The 19926-nt window shown below is 36.4% G+C and overlaps 1 protein-coding gene across 2 annotated transcripts in view; it reads left to right on the top strand.

The window, feature by feature from the left end:
- TOP2B (DNA topoisomerase II beta) overlaps positions 1 to 19880 on the top strand; it is a 70208-nt gene extending 50328 nt beyond the window's left edge. For both annotated transcript variants that reach the window (XM_051818505.2, XM_051818504.2), the window contains exons 26-36: positions 1371 to 1526; positions 1673 to 1756; positions 5634 to 5828; positions 8501 to 8645; positions 9540 to 9701; positions 11431 to 11632; positions 12605 to 12684; positions 13801 to 13911; positions 16842 to 16967; positions 18199 to 18293; positions 19388 to 19880. In XM_051818505.2, coding sequence (XP_051674465.1) covers positions 1371 to 1526; positions 1673 to 1756; positions 5634 to 5828; positions 8501 to 8645; positions 9540 to 9701; positions 11431 to 11632; positions 12605 to 12684; positions 13801 to 13911; positions 16842 to 16967; positions 18199 to 18293; positions 19388 to 19555 — 1524 coding nt within the window. In that variant the 3' untranslated portion in view covers positions 19556 to 19880. The remainder of the gene's footprint in view (positions 1 to 1370; positions 1527 to 1672; positions 1757 to 5633; positions 5829 to 8500; positions 8646 to 9539; positions 9702 to 11430; positions 11633 to 12604; positions 12685 to 13800; positions 13912 to 16841; positions 16968 to 18198; positions 18294 to 19387) is intronic.
- Positions 19881 to 19926: the final 46 nt, after the last annotated feature.

Raw genomic sequence — 19926 nt, 5'->3', positions numbered from 1 at the left:
GAGAAGAGTTAGAATTATAACGCAGCTAATTATAAGATTAAAGTTTTTTCTAAAACATAATAGAATTATGTCATTCATATTTGAAGAATTTATTTTTCTTAATTTCTGAAAGTGTCTTAGTCATAGTCCCATTAACAATGATAGATATACATTGTCATAGAGCACTAATTAATAATACTTTGGGTGTCATCAAAACCTAAACTGAATAGATTGAAGTTTATGACACCCTAGTAATATTTTTATAGTAGTTAACAGCTGAAATACTCCATAGCAATACACTATTACATGAGGAATTTTCTAAGACTGTAGAATTCATAATTTGTGATGTTATGTAGATACTTATTAATCTACCAAGTCAACAACAGCATTCCTTATTTGGTAATGTTGTGTAATAAAATTTACAGCTTTCTTTATGAAATGAAGCACCTTGCTTTGACATTTTAATTTTTATTGTATTTCTAAAGTATATCTGAACTTGGAATATATATATTGTTTTACTTAAAATTTTTAATTACATTATAATGCTATTTTTTTTTTCCTTTTTGGTTACTGAAACGAAACCTCTTGATTTATGGAGTGTTAGATTTAACTCAGTCATTTTTAATTTTTTGAGTGCCTTAGAAAACCTAGTTTAAACTTTATTTTATGACTTCTAATTTTAAAAGTTTTGAGGGTTATATCACCTGAAAAAACTTTTATTAAACCTTTTATATTTTTAAATTTAATATCAGCACTAGAAATTGTGGTCGCAGTTGTTTCTATGAAAATAAGGCCTTCTGAATAAAATTTCAGAAAGGCCCTGATGATTACTCTAACTTACTAATAACTCTTAATATCTAAAGTAAACTTTTTTGGAGTTCTCACATGAGTATTCTTGCTTTGGAGAATTTTGAGAACTTACCCTTAGTGAATGTCTGTACCAAATATGTTTATTAAAACTGCAAAACAGTTATCATAAGTGATACTTATTTTGGGTTTTGAGTTTTCCGTTCACTCACCAGTATAAAAATATGACAAGATGCAACAATAAGTTAGTTCCACTCTATTACTTTTAAGATTTGGTGTGTTCTCATTTTGTGACTTAGTTCCTGAGGAAAACAATTAATTTTTCATCAGACTGTTAGATAAATAGGGATTGAATATACCATTCTTTATGAAGATTTTGTTGTGCATCTTTAGAAAAATTTAAACTTTTTTTAGGAAAGATTTTTTATAGGTATTCTTGCAGATAATCTAAAATAACCCTACCACCCTGAAGGTGTAGCATTGACAGTATAGCATTGGTAGAAGTTTTAACTAAATATTAAAAAAAAAAATTCAACATTAATTTGATGACAGGGCTTTAATATAAAGTGTGTTATTTTTTACAGGCAGCAGAAGAGGAAGAAACACAAAACCAGCATGATGATAGTTCCTCCGATTCAGGAACTCCTTCAGGCCCCGATTTTAATTATATTTTAAATATGTCTCTGTGGTCTCTTACTAAAGAAAAAGTTGAAGAACTGATTAAACAGAGAGATACAAAAGTATGAACTTTTGTGGGTTAAATAATTTGAAACTATTGCAGTGTTATCTATATCTTTGATTTTCTTTTTCCAAAAAAATTTTTGTTTTATCCTTTATACATTTTTGAATGAGTGAGTGCTTAAACTGTACTACTTTTTTATCATAGGGACGAGAGGTCAATGATCTTAAAAGAAAATCTCCTTCAGACCTTTGGAAAGAAGATTTAGCAGCATTTGTTGAAGAACTGGATGTAGGTTAAGTCTATATTAAAATATATTTAGAGAAGTAATCTTCATGAAACAAGATAAAAATTTTTGTAATCATCTGAGTTTCATTTAACTGAGGGTTAATGTGTTTGTAAGCTAAGTTAGGATTAAGCTTTAGCTATATAGCTATATGAAATTTTAGGAAAAGTTGCTGTATAAATGAATGATGGAATTGAAATTTAGAATAAGTTAAAATATAATACTTTATTAAAGTTTCTTAAGTAAATTCTAAATTAATTCATTCAGCTTGTTTTCCTGCAAGGAGATAAGACAAGTATGTATAGATAATTGAATACAAGTATTTTGCTTTTAGCAGTAGAATGATAGTCTCATTAGACTTAGAAATCATAATTTTTTTTGTTGCAATCTAGTTTTATTCAAGTAGAATTCTAATGTAAAACATAGATTTAAAAAATGTGGAGAAAAGAAAATGTAAACCTTCTCTAAAATTGTCTACTTAAAATATTAGATTAATGGTCACAGTATAACTATCTACTTTTGAGTAGCAGAATGTAAACTACTGTTTTAATTACCGCTTACATGAAATTACTTTTTCATTTTACTTTCTAATAATTTTCATTGATTTATTGTCCACATGCTTTAATTTGATTTTCGTTACTCAAGTTAGAATTGCAAGAGCAACTGTGGTACATTAGTCACCTAATAAAATTTCTGGAATTTTTTTTTAGTTCTGTTGTCTCAGGTTCCCTTAGTGATATTTCAAGTGCCACAGTATAAGTATGCCCTGATTTATATTTTTATTATGTTGTGTATTAGATTTTTATTTTTAAGTTGATAATTTTCCCTCCTTATGTGATAGTTCATTCAACTTATACATTATGTGTTGATTAAATCAATTATTTAGGTTATCCAGCTCAAACATATATCAATTTTTTTGTGATGAGAACATTCAAAATTTTCTTTTAGGTTTTTTGAATTAAATGATACACAGGATTGTTTCCTGTAATCTCCCTTCTATGTAACACAACACCAGAAGTTACTACTCCTATGTGGCTTGACTTTGTATATGTTAACCAGTAGTTGACCAATCTCCCCTCTACCCTACCTGGCATCTGATACCTACTTTTCAGCTCTTTACTTCTATGAGCTCAGACAAAAAAGTGACAAATTCTAGTAAGGATGTAACTTATATCCTTGGTAACATATATTGTTAGAGGAAATGGAAATTAGTATAGCCATTGTGGAAAACAGTAGAGAGATTCCTGAAAAAATTAAAAATAGAATTTATTATGTGATTATATTGTTTTTTAAGTTTTTTTTTTTTTTATTTGAAAAAGTTAGAGAGAGGGAAAGACAGAAAGAGAGGTCTTCTGTCTGCAAGTTCATTCCCCAGATGGTTGTAATAGCTAGGACTGGGACAGTCCAAAGCCAGGAGCTTCTTCTAGGTCTCCCACGTGGGTGGCAGGGGCCCAAATGCTTGGGCCATCATCCACTGCTTTCCCTAGGCCATTAGCAGGGAGCTGGATCACAAGTGGAACAGCCATGTATCCAACCAGTGCCCATATGGGATACTGGCAGTGCAGGTGGTGGCTTTACTCATTACACCCTAATGCCTGCCCCTAAATCAGTATATTTCCGGAAAAAAAAAAAAAAAAAAGGAAAAGGAAACTGAAAGATGAGTTTATTTTAGCGCAAAACATTTTTGAAGTTCAGGTGTAGGTTTTTCATAATAGTTTCATGAAATTATGAACACCTGTGTATGAATAGATCTAAAAAATTTTTGTACCATAGTGAATGTATACTTTAATTCTATTGTCTATGAAGTGTTTGAAATTCTCATATGATCCAGCAATCGCACTACTGGATGTAAATCCAAAGGACATGAGTATGTATATATATGTATATATATTTATATAAATTTATTTATTTATTTGGAAGGCAGAGAGAGATTGGTTTTACTTGTCAGATGGCCACAGTGGTCAGGCTAGACCAAGCAAAAGCCAAGAACCAGGAATTCTATCCAGGTCTCAAGATGGGTGGCTCAGGCCCAAGCAACTTGGACCATTTTCTGGTGCTTTCCCATGTATATTAGGGAGCTGGATCGGAAGCAGAGCAGCCAGAACATGAACCAGCACTCTGATACAGGATGCTGGTACTTCAAGCAGTGATTTAACCTGCTGTGACACAACACCAATCTGTGAAGTCAGTATGTTAAAGAGTTACCTCCACCTGTGGCACACCGGGTTGAGCTGCCATCTGCAGTGCCAGCATCCCAGATGGGCACTGCTTTGCTTCTGATCCAGCTCCCTGCTAATGTGCCTGATAAAGCAGAGGAGGGTGGCCCAAATCCTCAGGCCCTAACACCCATGTGGGAGACCCAGAAAGAAGCTCCTGGCTGTAGTCTGGCCCAGCCCCAGCCATTGCAACCATTTGGGGGATGAACCAGCAGATGGAAGATCTCTCCCTCTGTCTCTCCTCTCTGACTTTCATATCAATAAATCAACCTTTCAAAAAAAGTGACCTTCATTCCATTCAATTTTTTTTTTAAAATTTGAGGTGTATTTTTTTCTGGTGTGTATATTGTACATTATAAAGTTAATATTCATTAATTATATATTCAAAGGAAAATTTTTCAATTAATATTAATGATATTCTGATGTTTGAGGTTTGGTCTCTAAGATAGTGAAACAAAAGAACCTTCTTGTAGCTATCCTATAAATTTCCTCACTACTGAAAAGTCATCACTGAAAAAAAATCATAGTAAAAAAATCTTTTTACTTTGGTCATCCCTTTTTTATTCAGCTTTTAGCAAAGTAGATCCAAACAGTATGATTCAGTTCTGAACATAATTTTTTTTAAACATCTAAAATGATTTGGACTTCAAATGATACAGAAAGACATGAAATTTAAGTCTAATGATACTGTTAATTTACTATTGTATGCTGATCCTACATTCTGTGTATCCTCAGTGACTCCCATTAGGCTGTAATGCAGGAAAAGATCCTGAAGTATACAGAATTTAGGTAACTTGCTTTGAGAGGAATTGTATCACAGTTAAGAGCAATTACTTAACTCTCAGGTCATCAGTTTTCTTATCTCTAAAATGGAGATCACAAGCTGATTTTTTAATGTCTAGCATATGGTAGGTGCTCTTTAAATAAATTATCTTATTTCCCACGAATATATATATAATATATAGGTGGACGTGCCAAGATTGAAATCCAAGTCTGCCTATTTCTCAAACTTAAATTATTTTCATTAGACTATTATGCTTCAAAATGTCTTTCAGTTCCCTTTATCTTTCAAATTCCTTGTACCTTTAAGTCACTTGTACCTTTCGAAGCCTATTAATCATTTGTAGGAGTAATTTTGTAAAATGCAGGCTATATGATGTTAATTAGGAATATATCTTCATTTATTGTTACATAGAACCTCCTAAGTTCAGTCTCATCTATATTGGCACTTCTAATTTTACATACTTCCTGACTTTAAATTTGTGAGCCATTTAAAAATATTTTCTATTATAGCTAAAGCAATAGAAAAGAATGTTTGTTAACAGAACTGCCTCTGTGTGTGATTTGCTAGGATTCTGATGGCACCAGGTCATCAGAGGTCTTGATTCCATAATAAGATCATAGAATTGGAAGGAATCATTCATGTCATTTAGTCAGTACAGCCTCCATGGATTACATGTGAGAAGCTAGTAAGTAGAATTGGGATTACAGTGCAGGTCTTCTGATTTACAATCATGTTTTTCACTACTTTATTTTGGCGTAGATCAGTTGAAAGGAAAGCTTCATTTCTTGCTGAATAAAATTTGTTTCAATTTCTTATGCAGTAATGATAATCTTTTCTAAGGAGTTGTCTGTGCCCCCCTCCTCCCTTCTAATTATATTTCAGAAAGTGGAAGCTCAAGAACGAGAAGATATCCTGGCTGGAATGTCTGGAAAAGCAATAAAAGGTAAAGTTGGCAAACCTAAGGTGAAGAAGCTTCAATTGGAAGAGACAATGCCCTCACCTTATGGAAGGAGAATAATTCCAGAAATTACTGCCATGAAGGCAGATGCCAGCAAAAAGTTACTGAAGAAGAAGAAGGTATGACATACCTCATTAGCTCTACTTCTTTTCCCTCACCTGCACTACTCTCTCCCTCTCGCCTCTCCCCCAGTCAGATTATTTGAGAAATGAGCCTAAGAGCCAGGCTTGGAGATTGGAGAGTTCTTGCTATAGAGCTAATATTTGAAGCACAGAAACATTTTGACACTAGAGCAGGTGTTCTCCATTAAACTAATGTCTGTACCACTTTGCTCTTCCTGACTCCCTATCTCACACAGGTTCACTTACAGATGAACGTTTACCTTTGTCCTTGGGAGAATGGTTTCTTTCCTTTCAGTTGGTTTTGTCAGGTTCAGTTCTCATCACTCAACTCAAGTAGTTTCCTCAGGTGACTTCATCTATGCCCAGAACTTCTTCCACTTCTACTGGTGACTCCTAAATCAGTGTCCCTAGGCTATACTATTTTCATTGGCGACAGGTTCATAAAGCCACCTGAATGTCTACAGCCCCTTAAATCCAAGCATGTTTGAAACTGAACCTGTTATCCTAATTTCAAAACCTCCTTTGTAACTCATGTCAGTTAATGACATGATTAGCAATAACTGACATAAGCCAAAATCGAGGAGTTTTCTCACTTGATCATTAACTAAATCTTATTGACTGCCTATAAAATAATCCAAAATCTACCTTTTAACCTTGATCCCCATTGATACTGCCTTATTTGTTCTGACTACTTAAGTAGTCTTCTTAACTTGTCTCTATCTCTAGTGTTAATCATGATTTCTACTTTTCTCTACTTCATTCCTTTCCGTTATATGTGATATCATATATGAAATAATATCTATGTATATGATCGACTTATTTATTTGGAAGTCAGAGTCACACAGAGAAAGAAACCGAGGTCATCCATCTGCTGGTTGACTCCCCGAGTGGTTATAGTGGCTAGTGCTGAGCCAGGCCAAAGCCTGGAGCCAGAAGCTTCATATGGGTCTCCCACATGGGTGGCTGGGACCAAAGCACTTGGACTGTCTGTTACTGCTTTTCCCAGGCCATTAGCTGAGAGCTGCACTGGAAGTCAAGCAGCCAAGACATATGGGATGCTGGCATTGCAGGTGGCAGCTTTACCTGCTACACCACAACGCTGGCCCCCAGTTATATCTTTTACTACCAGAAGGATGTTTCTGAAAATTCAGTTGATTACACACATCCTTTAAAGCCTTCAGTGACTCCCCACTGACGGCACACAGACTCCTAGTATACAGTAGCTTAGCTCCTGCATGCCTCGCTGTGTTTCTCTTCTTCATTACTCTTTTCTCTTCCCTTTCCTTGACTACTAGCAAGCTATTTCCTATGTTTACAGACTTATTACAATAAACACAATGTGATTCTTCATGCTTCTGTGCCTTCTGCCTAGGATGGCTCTTTGCTATTTTCTTCTCACCTGGTCAACTTAAGTGATTGCTTTAGAACTCAATCAGAAAGGCTCCTTCTCTATGGGGCCTTCTTCCCCTCTCCCTTAGGAACTTATTTTTTCCCATTGAGCTACGGCTTTGTCTCCTTCTATATTATTGTAGTATGATGAGTCTTTTTCCTTAGTCTTATAGTGCCTACCAGTGTACGACATGTATTCCTTATTTCCCTTCAATAATTTGAAGACTTTTTATTCTAGTTATGTGAAAACCTGAGCTCTAGGAACTTAGTTTTCAGATAACTTTTACTATACTTAACTATTGTTCTGAAAGTCCCTTTGGTAATCAAAAGCTACCTTCTTTTACCTTTTTTCTTTCTAAAATGATTGATTGTTGCTCTGCCTTTCAAGTGGATGAAAATAGGGACAGCAACAGAGATCTTCCATCCACTGGTTCACTTCCCAAATGTCCACAACAGCTAGGACTGGGGCAGGCTGAAGCCAGGAGCCTGGAACTCCATCCAGGTATCCTACATAGGTCGCAGGGGCCCAAACACTTGGGCCATCATCTGCTGCCTCCCTGGGCGCATTAGTTGGAAGCTGGATTGGAAACAGAGCAGCTGGGACTTGAACCAGCACCCTGATAGGGGATATGGGCATCACAAGTGGCAGCTTAACTTCCTCTGGCACCATGCCTGCCTCTGCCTTATTTTTTATGGCTGCTTCTAAGTAGTCGTTGTTTTATGAGTATAACAGAAAATTAGAACTGCAAGAGCCGGCGCCATGGCTCACTAGGCTAATCCTCCACCTAGTGGCGCCGGCACACCGGGTTCTAGTCCCGGTTGAGGCGCCGGATTCTGTCCTGGTTGCCCCTCTTCCAGGCCAGCTCTCTGCTGTGGCCAGGGAGTGCAGTGGAGGATGGCCCAAGTGCTTGGGCCCTGCACCCCATGGGAGACCAGGAGAAGCACGTGGCTCCTGCCATCAGATCAGCGCTATGCGCTGGCCGCAGCGCACCAGCCGCAGCGGCCATTGGAGGGTGAACCAACAGTAAAGGAAGACCTTTCTCTCTGTCCCTCTCACTGTCCACTCTGCCTGTCAAAAAAAAAAAAAAAAGAAAAAACTGTAAGCAGTGTCATTTGCTACAGGTAAATAAAACATTATGTTATCATAGGCTTTTTTTAGGACCTCAGCAGAATCATTTGTGTTTAACTTATGTGATAATGAAGAAGCTACCTATTGACTGGAACTCTATCTTTGTGATGTTAATTTCATTTTAATTTTATGATTTCTTTTTAATATGTAGGGTGATCTTGATACCACAGCAGTAAAAGTAGAGTTTGATGAAGAATTCAGTGGAACACCAATAGAAGGTACAGGAGAAGAGGCACTGACACAATCAGCACCTGTAAACAAAGGCCCCAAGCCCAAAAGGGAGAAAAAAGAGCCTGGTGAGGAATTATTTTAAGGTTGTTTTGTTTTGTTCAGTATATGTGAGAAAAACTGTCCAGGCTATATAGCTAGATTTTTTTGATTATGCTTTTTTCTAGTAGTTGAAGTAATGCCTTTAATTTTTTATTTATTTTTGTAAAGATTGATTGATTTATTTATTTGAAATGCAGAGTTAGGGGGGCTGGCGCTGTGGTGTAGCAGGTGAAGCCGCTGCCTGCAGTGCCAGCATCCCAAATGGGCGCTGGTTTGAGCCCTGTCTGCTTCACTTCCCATCCAGCTCTCTGCTATGGCCTGGGAAAGCAGTGGAAGGTAGCTCGAGCACTTGGGCCCCTGCACCCATGCGGGAGACCCGAAGACGCTCCTGGCTTTGGATCAGTGCAGCTCCGGCCATCATGGCCAATTGAGGAATGAATGAACCAGTGGATGGAAGACCTGTCTCTCTCTGCCTCTCCTTATCTCTGTGTAGCACTTTCAAATAAATAAATAAATCTTAAAAAAAAAAAAAAAGGCAGAGTTATAGAGAGGTAGAGGTAGAGAGATAGAGAGAGGTCTTCCATCTGCTGGTTCACTCCCCAAATGGTCGCAACAGCTGGAGCTGCGCCAATCCGAAGCCAGGAGCCAGGAGCTTCTTCCTGGTCTCCCACACCGATACAGGGCCCCAAGGACCTGGGTCATCTTCTGCTTTCCTAGGCCATAGCTGAGAGCTGGATCAGAAGAGGAGCAGCTGGGACTTGTGGGGTCCTGGCCTCGCACGTGGTGGCTTTACTCACTATGCCACGGTGCCGGCCCCACAAACATTTATTTTATAAAGTACTTTTCATTTTAACAGTTTTATTTTTACTAATGACATTTGTGTAAGTATTCATATCTTATTGCTGTTCTTTGTCTTTTAGGTACCAGGGTGAGAAAAACACCTACAACATCTGGTAAACCCAGTGCAAAGAAAGTGAAGAAACGGAATCCTTGGTCAGATGATGAATCCAAGTCAGAGAGTGATTTGGAAGAAACAGAACCTGTGGTTATTCCAAGAGATTCTTTGCTTAGGAGAGCAGCTGGTATTGATACATTTTCTATTTATATTACTGTGTATTACAGTTTGACTTATAAGTTGGTATTAATGTTATCAGTGCTGCTAAATATGAAGTCATTACTATAGTAGAATTTTCAGTTAGGAAGATGAAAAGCATTGCTTTACAGAATGGCCCTTTCTAGCAAAGTTGGACATAAATTTCTCTAAAGTGAATCATGTTTTCTTACAGATTTATAAGTTCTGTTCAACATTTAGTTCGAAGATGTTTGGTAATATACCAGCTGTGGTAGAGGTAGCAAAAAGTGTGTTTTGTGCTTTTGTTTATTTCAGACTTCTTAGAATTTCCTCTTCTTTAGGAGTTTGATTCCATGCACATAGATCTCTTTTAGATAATTCCACGGGTAAAGTTAGACTGCAGAATTCCTTTTTATTATTGCATATTGCTGCTAAGCATGCGGTTTAATCTTTTTTAACTTGAAGTGTTCAGATAATTTGAGTTTCCTGTTTTATAGATTATTTTCCATTTAAGTCCGTTATTAAAATGAGTGATACTGTATTATGATTTACCTTTGAGAGAGACATTTTTAATTATATGTCAGGCCTTAAATTCTTGGGTTCTCTAGTCATCAAGTGATTGAATTTCTTTTTCCTAATGTCTGTAATTATTATTATATAGGCATATCTTTAACATGAGCAACTTAAGTTACATGAAAATTATTTATTAAATGCTTGAAATTACATAGAGGCTATTCTATACATTAAAAAGAAAGTACAAAATTACATATCCTCCAAGAAATTTTTAAATCGTATTATATATGTTAGAAATTATAAGAAAATGTATTTGCATTGTACCAATGTGCCTTTCTCCATAACTGGTATCTTAAAACATTCTGTTAAGTTATTATTTTGCTAATATTTTGAGGTCTTGAGTTTTCTGTCTCTTCTCATTCATCTGAAAGATTACTGTTACATCATAGTAAAACTAACCCTGTAGAGAATATAGAAATTTTTATGCAAGAGGTTAAGAGAAAGTTTAATACTTCTTGAAGAACAATAAAATTTGTTATTTGTAGTCACAGAAATGGGAAAAATTAGTAGTTATTTCTGCCATGGCCCCATTGACCAGTTTCCTCATTGGTTTTTCATTTTATTTTTAAAATTTATTTGGAAGGCAGAAAGAGGGAGGGAGGGAGGGATCTTTTATCCTCTGGTTCACTTCCCAAATGGCTTTAATGGCTGGGGATGTGCCAGGCTGAACCCAGGAACTCAGAGCTTCTTCCAGGTGTCTCATGTGGGTGCAGGGGCCAAAGCGCTTGGGGCATCTTCTACTGCTTTCTCAGGCACATTGGCAGGGAGCTGGATGTGAAGTAGAGAAGCTAAGACTCTAACCAGCATCCATATGGAATGCTGGCATCATTGACAGTGGCTTAAACTATTACGTCACAACACTAGCCCCTCCTCAGTGGTTTTGAATTACGTTTGAGTAGAACAAGCATCATTCTGATCAATCAGTCCCATCAGTTTATGCTCTTTTAATATAGGCAGCATTACCACACAGCCTCTTGGGAGACGTAAGACAGATGTTAATACTGTCAAATAATTGAGGCCAAAGTTGTCAGTTTTTATCATAAATGTTTCCTTTTTTTTCTCATGAATTTTTGGAGATAGTAGGAATATTTTTCAAATGTGTTATCAGTAATTTTGCATGTGGGTAAAGCTGAGATTTGAGTTTAACATTGTTGTTTTTCTCCTAGCTGAAAGACCTAAATACACATTTGATTTCTCAGAAGAAGAGGATGATGATGCTGATGATGATGATGACAATAATGACTTAGAGGAGCTGAAAGTTAAAGCATCTCCCATAATAAATGATGGGGAAGATGAATTTGTTCCTTCAGATGGCCTGGATAAAGATGAATATACATTTTCACCAGGCAAATCAAAAACTACTCCAGAGTAAGTTTTGAAGCAACTGCTATTTAGTATTATGGTACAGTTAGTTGTTGTAGGGATCTGCCAAAGGTCTTATAGTGAACTTTCCATAAGAAATTGTTACTGTAGCTAAGGTCTTCCTCATGAAGGAATAAATCTAGTTAACACTGCAGCTGTTCCCATAACTGTTGGCTGTCCTTTAGAGGAGGGATTGGCAAACTTTTTCCATAAAGGGATGGATGTTAAATATTTTAGGCATTGTAGGTCATATGATTTTTGTCAAAACTAACTCAATGCTGCCACTATAGCAAGAAAACAATCATAAACAACATATAAATAAATAAGGATAGCCGTGTTCCAAAAAACCATTATCTACAGGAATAGTCAGTAGGCCAATGGAATGTGATTGGATGACCCTTGGCTTTGAGAAAAGTTACTAAGATTTTAGAATGAACAGTTTCATGCTTCTTCCCTAGGTTTGGTCTTATTTTTCTTGATTTTGGTGAGGTTATGAACTCTTAGATATTTTGTAAAGAATTACTATAATTTGCCTTGACCAAGATCCTAAAATAACTGGTCACCTGTAATCTAGGATCATATATGGGATTATTGCCTGCCATAATGGGGATTCTTTCTCTGTGGTTTTTGCCCGTGTTTTGCTGATGTTATTTTCTAGAACAATTATTTTGGTCAATCATAGAATGTAGTTTAATGGTAATCTGAATAACTTTAAGACATTGCTCAGTTTTTATTCTGCTTTAATGTTAAATCATTGGTTTGTGAGATATCTGTATATATGTGTATAGACATAGTTTGTGTATATGTGTACACTTTTGTGCACATGAAGGGAGAAAACTTTGCCCTTTCTTTAACAGAGAAAGTGAGAACTAAAGTTGTATCCTGTGATTATAATCTTGCAGTACATATTAAATAATAGGGTTGAAACAAGATGTTTGAATTATATCCTCTTTGTGGTGTTTGTTTTCTTTCTAATAGAAAATCTTCACATGACAAAAAAAGTCAGGATTTCGGGAGTCTCTTCTCATTTCCTTCATACTCTCAAAAGTCAGAAGATGGTATGCACTCTTACTCTTTCTGTTGGTTACTATATAGTGGTGGAGAGAAAGTGGCAGATAAATCAGTAGGTCATAATTTGATATCAAAAATTTTCATGAGCATAAAGCTTCTTTACATTTTGCTTAAGGTAATAAGATTTACTTTGTTTTTCTGAGGTGATTCTACTGAGTTCTTAAAATAATCACTATGGAATCATTTAGCCAGGCAGGTGCTAAACTGTGTTTTTGTGTGTAGTGTGTTTATAAAGGTAGTATTGAATTGAAGAATACATGAAATAGAAATTTTAAGAGGCTGAAATTTGACTGCATTGGCAATGTGAATGTATAAATAAAGCTTTAAGGGAACCAACATAGATACAGATGTGTTTTTCTAATCCTGTTTTTATCTGAGAGATGCAAACCTTCATAAGAGCCGATTTAAGCAGGGTATGTTTTTATTCCCTACATTATTTGTATGTAATTTTTTGAGAACAGTTTATTGACTCTCTTGGATTTTAAATACACACATAGAGACAAACCTAGAGTTGGTACATATCCTTTATGTATGGATATTGACTTTGAATGGTATATCAAAAGTTATATATTTACTTAGATCCAGGTAGCCATTTTAAAAGTTCCTGCCCGTCTATAAAGGAGGGGAGAAATGACTGATTAAAGTGATTTGAGTGTAAATATAAGCTGAAAGTAAGCCTGCATACCTTTTAAATTAATTAATTTATTACTTTATTTAAAAATATGAATACTTGCAGATCTTTTTTGGGTGTTATAACTGATATTATTGAAATGGTTAATGGTATTATTTAAATACTAAATCATAGAACATTTTCATATTTCATTTAAAATTAAATCATCAGTATATATTTTAATTGGTCAATTTTAAATGATTAGTATTTGGAACTATTTTCATTATGCATTTCTATTGATTTATAACAGAATTAGCATTTTTGAGGTATAACATTGGTCTCTCTATATTTTCACTATTTGTATATTCTGGATTAGATGATCAGAAAATAGGAATTTTTAGATCAATTACTAAAGTCATCAGTTAAAAGAATCCAGGTTTACTAAGAGGTCTTTGTAGAGTCTTTATACTTAAAATAGCTTTGTAATTTTCAGATTCAGCTAAATTTGACAGTAATGAAGAAGATTCTGCTTCTGTTTTTTCCCCGTCGTTTGGTTTGAAACAAACAGATAAAGTTCCAAGTAAAACAGCAGCTGCCAAAAAGGGTATGTACTTAGATTTGTTTATTAAGCATTGCATAAAATAAACTATAGAGATGATTGATGTGCAACTGCATTGAATATATAACTATGCAAAAGAATTGTCTATCAGATGGCATTTTAAAATGTAATTATAAAACAATCCCATGTGTTGATATCTAAAGATAGCTTTCTAGTAAAGCTCCTTTGTGGTTGTTAGGTTGTTAAGTGGATTAAAATTTTGTATTGGTAGTAGCCTGATTTTTTCCCTGTGTCAGTGGTGTCTCGGCTCCTCATGTGGCGGGATTGGTCGGTTGAGTTGGGGTCCTTTTTAAATTTGTGAGCTATGTAGCTTCTTTCTTGTCCATAGCCTTAGATTGTTCACAAAACACCTTGAGTTCATTCATGAATCTGTTATAGTACCAAAGAATATACCTTGGGCTTTTTGAAAGAGGTCAGTATTAGTGCTTTGTGTTTTTTAAAAAATATGACAGCAAGTAAGTAAATAAATAGGAGCTATTCCCTCAAGGATCTTAAAGATCCATAACAGCAACACTATTGTAGAGACACATGTATTGAATGTAGTAAAACATTTTTTTAATTAATTTATTTGAAAGGTTGAGCGGCAGAGAGAGAGGTCTTCCATCTGCTGGTTTACTCTGCAGATGGCTGTAATGGCCAGAGCTGCACCGATCAGGAGCCTGGAGCTTCTTCCAGGTCTCCCACACTGGTGCAGGGGCCCAAGCACTTGGGCCATCTTCTGTTGTTTTCCCAGGTCATAGCAGATTGCTGGATTGGAAGAAGAGCAGCGCCCATAGGGATGCCAGCACTACAGGTGGTGCCTTTACCCACTATGCCACAGCGCCAGCCCCAGCAGAACATATTTTTAAGAAAAATACATACTTACAGGACTGTGGTGGTTTTCATTGGCTATAAGAACCAGTACACTAGGTGACCATGCCTCACTGCCCTTAACTACTTCAGTGTGCATTGACCAGTTTCTTTGTGCTTTGTTAGAGTATTAACAATCTTGCCCGTGGCTGCCCTTAACTAGTGATTGAGGAAAGCTGGCCTATAAATGTTTCTTTGCTTGAGGGTGAGCTAACTCTGGGATGTATGTTTTATATACTGGCTTTCAAAGTGATGGGTATCTTGATAACTTCATTACTGGCTTCCTTCTCTTCCTTGGCTAACTTTTGTCTTCCTTGTGCATCACTATCCAAATTCTTGGGTTGAATTCTTTTCTTTGTATCAGGCAAGGTCTGCTTGTGAGGAACCCAAACTGAAATAGACCCTATAATTACTCTTTAAGCATCTTTTCTTTCTAAACGCTCATATGAAGTGGCAAAAAAAAAAAAAAAAAAAAGATAAATACCCTAAAAATGTGGGTGCTTCATCACTTATTGAAATGTCATCTTGTGTCATTCATTAAGCTGTCTACCCATATTTAACCTAATGAATTTGAGTTGAGCAATAACTAAAAAGCTCCAGTGTCATGCCACCCTCTTGTTTGGTTGCTTCTCCAGTAGCTAGTTTGGCCTTAGTTGAACAATGACTTGCAGGGTAATTTCAGGGACTCTAGAAAAGCTTCAGATTCCTCTACTTTCCTTGCAAAATATGACACTCATAAAATGCGCCATTTCAATTCATGTTCCTCTGTGGGATTGTCTGTGTTAACCCGATTCCACTTGGTAGTTTGAGTAGTTTTCAGCAAAAAGGTGGACCATAGTACTTAGACATATGACCCATGCTTGCCTGGCATAGTTGAAAGTGTTACCTAACGGGGCCAGCATTGTGGCTAGCTGGTAGATGTGCTACATGCAATGCTAGCATCCCATATGGGTGCTGCTCCGAATCTTGGCTGCTCCATTTCTGATCCAGCTCCCTTTTAATGGCCTGGCAAAAGCAGCAGAAAATGGCCCAGGTGTTTTGAAACCTTGCTACCCATGTGGGAGATTGGTTGAAGCTCCTGACCCAGCCCTGGTCTTTTTAGCCATCTGGGGAGTGAACCAGCAGGTGTAAGATCCAGCCCCCCCAACCCCTTCAAATAAGTAAATCTTAAAGTGTCACCTAACCCAGGAAGAACTGGGATTTGTGCCACAGAAAAGTGGTCCCTAGATCAGCCAGCTATGTTAAGTCTATGTATGGCTCTCATTTCAAATTTAGTTGTGAGGACCCTGGGATCCAGCTGTGGCTGTCCTCGCCATAATGAGAGTTAAGGGCTCTCATTAGCCAACAGCTGGAGCCCTATCTCTAGTGTCTCAGACTGAAACTGGAATACATTTTCCATAAAATTTCTCTAAGTAGAAAAGTCTGTAGTCAATTTGGATTCATCCATGACATTTTTTCCTAAATTGGGTTTTATTAATTAAACAAGTAAAAAAAAAATAATTTTCACATAGAACTGCAGATGAAGCTGAAAAACAAGGTTTACTTTTAAAACAAACTTCAACAAAGTAAAGGCCTTGTGCCTTGTCTACTTGTCTAGGATTTTCATATTTATTTCTGTTAAGGTACCAAGTCTAGGTTTTAACTTTGAATAGAAATTAATGCATTTCCATTCAATTATATTGAGCATTATAAAAACTGCATTTTTCCTCTGGAACATGTTACAAGCTGGAGCTTAACATGATTACATTTAGGTTATAATTAATGTCAAATCTGCTTTTTTTGTCATGACTATATTTAAAAGTTACCATTTCATTAATTTTAATGGCCCTTGCTTAAACTCATTTGAATTATCTAAAGGTAAATTATGCATAATTAAATAAAAAGTATTTTGTCATATATGAGAGATTATTTGCCTTTACACTGGCACCCAGCAGAGAGAAACCATTTCATTATTTAAGGCTATTCAATTACTTATCAGCAGTCAGCAATTCCACTGTTAAATTCACTTTAGCTTTGTTTTTTTAAGTATATTACATTGACCTATGAAATGGAAATTTGCTTAATAGGAAAACCAACTTCAGATACAACCCCTAAGCCCAAGAGAACACCCAAACAGAAGAAAGTAGTAGAGACTGTAAACTCTGACTCAGATTCAGAATTTGGCATTCCAAAGAAGAGTACAGCACCAAAAGGTGAGGATTATCTTTATCTAACCCTTTGATGTACGCCGTGTGGAGAGTACTAACTTCAGTGAATTTAAAGATGCTGGAAACTTTGGAGGAGGGGCTTCCAAAAGTTCATGGAAAGCTGGAATGCGAAGATAAGTTTATTTTTGTGCCCAAAAAAATAAATAAATAAAAGGAACTCCATGCATATAAGAGGTCTTCAGAAAGTACATGGTAAATGTATTATAAAAATATGCATAAATTGCAAAAATTTTTTTGCATAAAAATGAAATTTTATTTCATTGTTCCATGAACTTTTTGGAGCACCCATGTATTTTAAATTGCTTTACAACTCAGTAAGCAGAATGTCTAAGACTGTGCTGAGTTAGGGTCCAAAGGAAACAGCAGTTTGGTCCAATAGCTTTGAGTCCCAGTTTTTTCATTTGTAAAACAAAGTTAGACAGTTGAATGGTTTAAAATGCTTTTGAGGTGGGCATTTGGCACAGTGGTTTAGCTGCTGCTTGTGTTACCCACATCCCAGAGCAGCAAACCTGGATTTGAGTTCTAGACTGCTCCTGGTTCCATCCTGGGAAGTTGTAGGTGACCTGGTAAGTACTTGGTCTCTGCCACTCACAGGGGCGGCCTGGACAGATCTTAGCCCCTTTCTACCTGGCCCAACCCCTACTACGTGGACATTTCGGGGGTGAACCGGAAGATAGACGTCCTCTCCCTGTCAACTAAAAGTGTTAAGGACAGTGGGCAGTTACTCTAAGACTGCTGTTCCCTGTGGGATCTGTGATGGATTAATGCTAGTCTATGAGGAATAAAATTGAGAGTGAACATTTAAAACGTACGTGTTAGTAATTTGTTTCATTTTTAGAAGTATTCAATGACAAATTGGAAATTTAAAAATATGTCCATCAAAACTTATTTGAGAAGCATTCTTCTAAAATTTCCTTTTTCAGGTTCAAGGATCACATATGCAAAATGTAAATGTTTTACATATCAAGGTCACTAAAATTTGTCACTAGGACTTTTCCCATAGTCTAAACGTATTTGCAAAATATTCTTTAGTCATGTCAACTACAGGATTGAAGTGATGCTGCCAAATTAATTGTATACCATTTATATTTAAAAGTGCAGGATTCCAGTGCCCCACTGATTGGGCATGCCAAAGAAGTAAATTGTAATGCTTGGTTGTCTTTTTTTTGTATATCACACTTAGCTTTGAGAGAAAAATCTTTTGTATTATTTTAAGGTAAAGGCCGAGGGGCAAAGAAAAGGAAAGCTTCTGGTTCCGAAAATGAAGGTGATTATAACCCTGGCAGGAAACCATCCAAAACCACAAGCAAGGTAATCAGGGATGTCTTCGTAGTACCTGATTGTGTTTAACATGATTATAACTGACTTAGGTTGTAAGGTACCTGAAGTCTTGTAACAGCTGGAAACCTTGTATCGATTATCAGTAGAGAGGGCTTTTGTATATGGTTAATGAATTATCCAAGCATAAATTTATATAATCAGACTTTTTTTGGAGATGCTAAGTAGATTAGGAATAGTTATCCACTCATTCATTGAACTGTAGTAGTACTATGCTATCAGAACATTAGACTATTTTTTTGATTTTTTAAAAATGTGAATTCAGGGGTGAGCCTCTGGTGCAGTGGTTAGGTCACTGTTGGGGATGCCTGTATCCCATAATGGAGGGCTTTTAGTCCTGGCTCCTCTACTTGGCATTCAGCTTCTTGTGAATGCAAACCCTGGGGGGCAGTAGGTGTTAATCCAGTACATGTGGGTCCCTGTTACCCACATGGCAGACCTGCAGCAAGTTCCTGGCTTCCACCCAGCCCTGGCTGTTTCAGGTATTTGGGGAGTGAACCTGTAGATGGAAGATCTCTCTTCATCTGTCTGTTTGAAAGGCAGACTCAAGCAAGAGGAGAACAAAAACATTCCCTTTGACTGTGACTAATTTTCCCAATGAGTTCTTAGAAGTATACCATCTCTTTCATGTAAATAAATGACATCAGATGTTCTTCCTTGCCTTTATTTTTCCCTCTTCCCATTATGTTTGTATTTAAGTGATTACAGCTTTATGCTACTTTGCACAATGACCTCTGCCATCTTGTTTTCTGTAAGTCCACCTTGGTGACTCTTCTATACATTTGTAGAAACACTGCTAGTGTGTACTATTCCCTGCAGGATTATGTCGTCTTCTGAGTGCTTGAGTACATAAGTAAATACCCAAACTGTCTTTTTATCTGGGCATCGTGCATACTTGTTTCGTAATAGGAGGTACTTCAAATTGTGGAAAATTTAATAAATGGTGTTGCGTTTTTGAGGCTAGAACTTGGTAAACAGACCACCAAGGTAGCAAACTATTATATCTCATCCTGTTTTTCCAAGGAGTAGTAGTTTTTAACATGACTCCTCTAATTTAAAAAATCTAGAAACCGAAGAAAACATCTTTTGATCAGGATTCAGATGTGGACATCTTCCCCTCAGACTTCACTTCTGAACCACCTTCTCTGCCACGAACTGGCCGAGCTAGAAAAGAAGTAAAATATTTTGCAGAATCTGATGAAGAAGAAGATGTTGATTTTGCAATGTTTAATTAAGTGCCCAAAGAGCACAGAAACATTTTTCAACAAATACCTTGTGTTGTCCTTTTGTCTTTTCTGTCTCAGACTTTTGTACATCTGGCTTATTTTAATGTGATGATGTAATTGATGGTTTTTTATTATTGTGGTAGGCCTTTTAACATTTTGTTCTTACACATGCAGTTTTATGCTCTTTTTTACTCATTGAAATGTCATGTACTGTCTGATTGGCTTGTAGAATTGTAATAGACTGCCGTGCATCAGCACAGATTTTAATTGTCATGATTGCAGACAACAGACCTGCTTTTTGAAATGAAATTTAAACATTAAAAATGGAACTGTGTTCTCTGTCTCTTTACTGAAGATGAAAACATAGTAAAAGCTCCAAC

The sequence above is a fragment of the Oryctolagus cuniculus genome, chromosome 4 (assembly GCF_964237555.1).
Source record: "Oryctolagus cuniculus chromosome 4, mOryCun1.1, whole genome shotgun sequence".
In the NCBI taxonomy this organism is placed as follows: Eukaryota; Metazoa; Chordata; class Mammalia; order Lagomorpha; family Leporidae; genus Oryctolagus; species Oryctolagus cuniculus.
Note: the sequence above shows the minus strand (reverse complement) of the source record. Positions and strands in the feature narration are given on the sequence as shown.